This window comes from Odocoileus virginianus, chromosome 17 (genome assembly GCF_023699985.2).
Source record: "Odocoileus virginianus isolate 20LAN1187 ecotype Illinois chromosome 17, Ovbor_1.2, whole genome shotgun sequence".
NCBI classification, from domain to species: Eukaryota; Metazoa; Chordata; class Mammalia; order Artiodactyla; family Cervidae; genus Odocoileus; species Odocoileus virginianus.
Genome location: NC_069690.1, coordinates 52,730,362 through 52,735,765, shown reverse-complemented (window position 1 = coordinate 52,735,765; position 5,404 = coordinate 52,730,362). Strand labels below are relative to the sequence as shown.

General features: G+C 58.4%; 1 protein-coding gene across 5 annotated transcripts; it reads left to right on the top strand.

The window, feature by feature from the left end:
* The first annotated feature begins 349 nt into the window (after positions 1 to 349).
* On the top strand, positions 350 to 4,888 carry CDK3 (cyclin dependent kinase 3). 5 transcript variants are annotated; one of them, XM_070479933.1, is made up of 8 exons: positions 350 to 668; positions 1,281 to 1,411; positions 1,679 to 1,804; positions 1,885 to 2,005; positions 2,107 to 2,277; positions 2,369 to 2,470; positions 2,742 to 2,955; positions 4,183 to 4,888. In XM_070479933.1, exons 2-8 carry the CDS (start codon positions 1,296 to 1,298, stop codon positions 4,419 to 4,421), a joined length of 1,089 nt encoding a protein of 362 aa, XP_070336034.1. In that variant the 5' UTR covers positions 350 to 668; positions 1,281 to 1,295; the 3' UTR covers positions 4,422 to 4,888. The 5 variants fall into 5 exon arrangements, with proteins under 5 accessions (XP_070336034.1, XP_070336032.1, XP_070336033.1 ...); XM_070479931.1 differs by lacking the exon at positions 350 to 668 and having other exon boundaries at positions 1,106 to 1,411; XM_070479932.1 differs by lacking the exon at positions 350 to 668 and having other exon boundaries at positions 1,108 to 1,411; positions 1,727 to 1,804.
* Positions 4,889 to 5,404: the final 516 nt, after the last annotated feature.

Genomic DNA, 5,404 nt, shown 5'->3' with positions numbered 1-5,404 from the left:
GTGGACTTTTCAGGCTACCCCCCTCAGTTCCACGTCTGTAGTGTGTGGCGGGCCCAACAGTTCTGAGGCCCAAGTATACAAACTGCCAGCATCCGTAAACCATCCTTCTCACCTCTGCCCCGTCAGGCTCTCTGTCCAAACTCAGGACTGAGGAGAAATCGAGGAGAAACAGAACGCCTCTGAAGGGTGCGTTGCTGACCCTGCCGGGGCCTTGGTGTCTGTGTGTTTCAGACGGAAGCTGCGTGGTGAAGGCCCGGGTACTGACGTGTGTGGAAGGAATGAACCTCCCCTTGTTAGAACAAGCCGTCCGGGAGCAGAGGCTGTACCAGCAAGAGAGGGACAGTGGCCAGTAGGGAGCAATGCCGCCTTCCCGCCCGGCCAGACGCTGGAGCTGCTGCAGAGAAGATGCAGGAGCGTCCCCCGGCTGACAGCCTTTGTCTGGAGAGACGAGGGGAGGGCAGCCTAGCGCTCCGAGGCCGGGCGCTGGGGCGCTGGGGCGCTGGGCCTCGTGTGGGTCCTGGAGAGTTCCAGAATGTCCCTGTGAATAAAGCCTGGTGGTGTGACTGAGCAGCGCGTGCACGTGGTGCAGTGCCGGCCGGGGCCAGGAGGGGGAGCCTCGGAGCAGGCGGCCTGCCTGGCAGAGAGGCCGCAGGATCGCAGGGTTTCTGGTGAATTCTGGGCTGAGGGCCTGAGGGGAGACTGCTGGCGGTGGGTGGCCCAGGACCGGGTGGAGGGACCCAGGACGCAGCGGGGGCTGCTCCTGTCAAGGTTCTGCCCTCACGAGGCCGAGCATCTCCAAACAGGCCAGGCCCAGCCCCTCTCCCTGGCCACGCGGCCTAGTGCAGCTTTGTGAGTTCTGAAGCCCTTCCTGACCCCTGACCTCCACCCCGAGTTGACCCTGGGCCCCCCAGGGCAGCCCCTCTGGGCAGCCTCCCGCCCTGGGGCCGGGACCTGGGCAGGGGAAGTTTGGACCCTCCTGCGCTCCGTAGCCCGACTCTGGGGCAGCTGCTTCCTGGGGCCTGGGGGTCCCTGCCCGGCCTGGGCTGCAGCCTCCCTCCATGATAGGTTCTTGGGGATGGGCTGGGGCTGGGGTGGAGGGTGGGAGCTGGGCCTGGGCCTGGTCCGCCTGGCCGGCAGAGCAGGGTGGTTCCCTGGGAGCCACAGTCTTCAGGAGCCCCGGGGGCCTGGGTGGGGGCCCGGCAGGATGTGCCCTGGGGGCTGAAGGGGCAGCAGGGGTTCTGGGCATGGGGGGGAACGCCCCAGGCGCCGTCTGTTTCCAGGGCAGCTCTGCGGACATGGATGTGTTCCAGAAGGTGGAGAAGATTGGAGAGGGCACCTATGGGGTGGTGTACAAGGCCAAGAACAAGGAGACCGGGCAGCTCGTGGCCCTCAAGAAGATCAGGCTGGATTTGTGAGTGCCGGGGTAGCCTCTGAGACCCCCTGGTTTGGAGTGACCCAGCCATCCGCCTGACCCTCATCTCAGAGTTTTGTATTCGACTCCTTTTCTGACTGCTGCTCATTCATGTAGGGGGGCCACACAGGTGCAGCCCTCATCCTCATCCTGGCCAGTCTTCGCCCTGGGCCTTTGGGGGTGATAACTATGTGCCCAGGAGGGTCCCATTGCTAGGAGGTGGCCATCCTCATGTAATGTTATATATGAAACCCCCCCCCCCGGCAGAAGCACCCCGCCCAGCTTCTCCCTGAACTGCTGCACCCCCCTCTCCAGGGAGACTGAGGGGGTCCCAAGCACTGCCATCAGGGAGATCTCCCTGCTCAAAGAGCTTAAGCACCCCAACATCGTCAGGTAAGGCGGGCAGGGGATGGGGCGGTTCACCTGTCCCAGCACGACTGGGAGCCGCGTGTTGACTGGTGCCGCCCGGCCAGGCTGCTGGACGTGGTTCACAGCGAGAAGAAGCTTTACCTGGTGTTTGAGTTCCTCAGCCAGGACCTGAAGAAGTACATGGACTCCATCCCGGCCTCCGAGCTCCCCCCGCACCTAGTCAAGGTACGGGGAGAAGGACGGGCTGACCAGCAAGGGCCCCCTCAGTCAGCCCCCACCGCACCTCCGCTCTGCCAGCTCTTTCTTTTTCTTGCCCACCGTTCCAGAGTTACCTCTTCCAGCTGCTGCAGGGGGTGAACTTCTGCCACTCGCACCGGGTCATCCATCGAGACTTGAAGCCCCAGAATCTGCTCATCAGCGAGTTGGGGGCCATCAAGCTGGCTGATTTTGGACTGGCCCGAGCCTTTGGGGTGCCGCTGCGCTCCTACACCCATGAGGTACCAGGGGACGGAGGGGGAGAGAAGGGACGGCCCCTGGGCCCCTGTGCACCCGGCTGCCCTGAATGATGCTGTTTTCTTGCTCCCCCAGGTGGTGACACTCTGGTATCGTGCCCCCGAGATCCTCTTGGGCTGCCAGTTCTACTCCACAGCTGTGGATATCTGGAGCATCGGTTGCATTTTTGCAGAAATGGTAGACAGAGGGATAAACACGGCCATGGGGAGGCTACAGGCAGGGTCCTCCTGGGGTCGGGGGACGTGGGAGCTCTGGTTCTCCTATTAAAAGTAGATTAAGGGATGTTTGGGATTGGGCTAAAGTTCTTTTTCCAGAACAGGTCAGGATTTTTAGCACAGCCCTGGGAAAGATGTCTGGAAGGTACCTCCCTGGTCTGGCTGCTCGTCTGGTACTGGGTTCTGTATGACAAGGGAATAGACCCCACGCTTTCTTTCCTTCCCCATTCCAGGTGACCCGCAGAGCCCTGTTTCCGGGCGACTCTGAGATTGACCAACTCTTCCGTATCTTTCGGACGCTGGGGACACCCAGTGAGGCCATGTGGCCAGGAGTCACCCAGCTGCCTGACTATAAGGGCAGTTTCCCCAAGTGGACCAGTAAGGAGCTGGAGGAGATTGTGCCAAACCTGGAGCCAGAGGGCCAGGACCTGCTCTTGGTAGGTACAGGTAGGTGGCAGGGAGGCCAAGGCCTCCTCATGCCAGCTGCTGCTCTCCGTAGAAGTGTCCACTTTGTCATCCAGCCTCTTATGTAAGCCTGGCTCCTTCTGGGGCCATACCGGTCTCTTTTCTGACCTCTGTACACAGTTGGCTTGTCCCCTGTTTGTATCAGTTGCACCTGGAGGCCTCTCCCACAATAAGTCCAGTGTTTGTCACCCATTTAAAAATTTCTCTCTTCTATTTACCTTTGTTTTTACGCTGTGATGTATGTGTGTGCTCACTCAGTCGTGTCCAACTCTCTGTGACCCTATGGACTGTCGCCACCAGGCTTCTGTGTCCATGGGATTTTTCAGGCAAGAATGTTGGAGTGGGTTGCCATTTCCTACTCCAGGGGATCTTCCCAATGCAGAGATTGAACCCAGGTCTCTTGCATCTCCTGCACTGGCAGGCAGGTTCTTTACCACTGGGAAGCCTATACTGTGATATGTGCCCTTTCTCTTGGTTGTCCTGTGTTTCAGTAATTTTTTCTTGTGATTATTATTCAGAGCAGGCTGCCCCCCTCCACTTCCTCAGCCCCCACCAGTCTTAAGTCACCACTCCAGGTACATCCTCTTGACCGCTTGGGCTGGCCCACGCCTGGATGCCCAGAGGGGTCCAGGCATGCATTCTCGCCCCCAGAGACTCGGAGCACGTTTTTCTCTTGAATCTGATGTTGGGTCACAGGAAGGCAGGGCAGCAAGTTCATCTTCATGCTGTGTGCCCCACTTTCCGGAGGGCTGTGTGTGTCTCCCAGCCCAGTGCTGGGGGGTGGCATGGACTTCCCACCAAGACTCCTCACCCTGCATCCTGGCCGCTTTAAGGTGGGGAGGTCCTTCTGCCCTCCCGCTGGGTTTAGGGATTTTTGTTTCTGCCCCACTCTCAAGCATGCTCCCTGGACATGCTTGGCCCCTCTTCCTGATACTTAGATCTGTCTCGACTAGAAGTGGGCTGGAGCCTGCAAAGCTCTCTAAGGAAGAGGAGAGACTGACTCAGCCTCAGTAGCATGAAGGAGACAGGGTGTGACTCAACAGGACTAGAACAAAGTCTTTGTCCCCAGATTTCAGGAGTGTCTGGAACTGGTTTTCCAGCTGGGAGATAGTGGCTTTGGGCGGTTCTGGGTTTGAAGGGAGCTGCTTTGGGGCTCTGGGGCCGTGGCCGCACCTGGGGCCCAAGCGGTCTCTCCTCCTCTCTCTGCAGCAACTCTTGCAGTACGACCCCAGCCGGCGGATCTCAGCCAAGGCCGCCCTGGCCCACCCGTACTTCTCGTCCACCCAGACTGCCTCGGCACCCCACCAGTGTGTGCTGGAGCGTCTCTGCCGCTGAGAACGTGCGAGGCCTACCGCCTCAAAACCCCTCTGCACCTGCTGCCCTGCGCCGCCTCCCCACTCACTCCCCAAGAAAGGGGAGCAATTTGGCATCAGCTGTCTGAGGACTGAGTTTAGGTTAGTCCTGCCAGCAGGCTAGCATGTTCTGTGTTGTTTTCTGGGTTTGCCTTTTTAAGATGGGGGCACAGAAGCCCCCTGCCCGAGAAGGTCAGTTAGAGGCGGGGTCCCTGGGCACCAGACTGGCAGGTGCCAAGGAGAGCAGAAAGCCTGCCCGGGCTGCCAGGAAGGCTCTCCTAGCACCCCTCGGCTGCCCCGCCCTCAGCTGCAGAGCAAGACCCCCAAGGAAAGGGTCCCCCCCCCCCAGCTGGTCTTTTTGGATTTAAAATGTTTTGAGGGAAGAGTTGAATTCCAGTTAAGAGTCCCACGTTAAAACAGGAGGTGGAGCGAGGGGGAGAGGCCTTTTTCCTGATCCCAGGAGGAGGTCGGATGTTCTAAGTAGCTGTCTCATCACTGCGGATATGCTTATGTTTGTATGCCTCTGGCTTTAAGAACAGAAAGTAAAAGTGACGTATTCCTGAGTTTTCTAGTGTTTCTCTCTGCTCTCGGGGGACGCCAGGGACGTGCCAACAAGGGGGAGGTTGACAAGAGGGGTGGAGACAGCTTCTGCCCTGAACTGGCTGTGGGGAGGGCCTGGTCCTCCACGACCTGCTCCTGTCAGGTCCTTCCCGGAGTGAAAGGAGCCGCTGTCCTCTGAAAGTCCCCGTTGCCAGCAGGGCCAGTTGGGTGTGTCCTCTCCTCACGTAGGAGTGCCGTCCCTCCTGCCCATGCCCCAGAAATATTGACTCTGTTCTCAAACGTGAACAAGACACCAGGAGAAACCAGCCAAAAGCTGTAGACTGGCCAGGCAGATGAAAATGTGTACTTCCACTTACCACCTCACTCAACCCCCTCAAATTGTATGTAATTATTTTATACTGTTAGGTTAATCATATTTCCATGATTGCTTGCAGTTGGAATTATCTTTTTTTGATCTGGCTATTGATCGTGAAAACTGATAAACATCTTTTACTACTGTAAAAGAAAAAAAAAAAGAC

What these genes read in the sequence shown, in the direction of transcription:
- CDK3 (XM_070479931.1), top strand. Translation starts at nt 1,245, where the DNA reads ATGGGGGGGAACGCCCCAGGCGCCGTCTGTTTCCAGGGCAGCTCTGCG. An exon ending in TCCCCCCGCACCTAGTCAAG is followed by an intron (nt 2,006 to 2,106) that starts GTACGGGGAGAA and finishes CCACCGTTCCAG; the next exon opens with AGTTACCTCTTCCAGCTGCT. An exon ending in CCTGCTCTTGGTAGGTACAG is followed by an intron (nt 2,956 to 4,182) that starts GTAGGTGGCAGG and finishes CTCTCTCTGCAG; the next exon opens with CAACTCTTGCAGTACGACCC.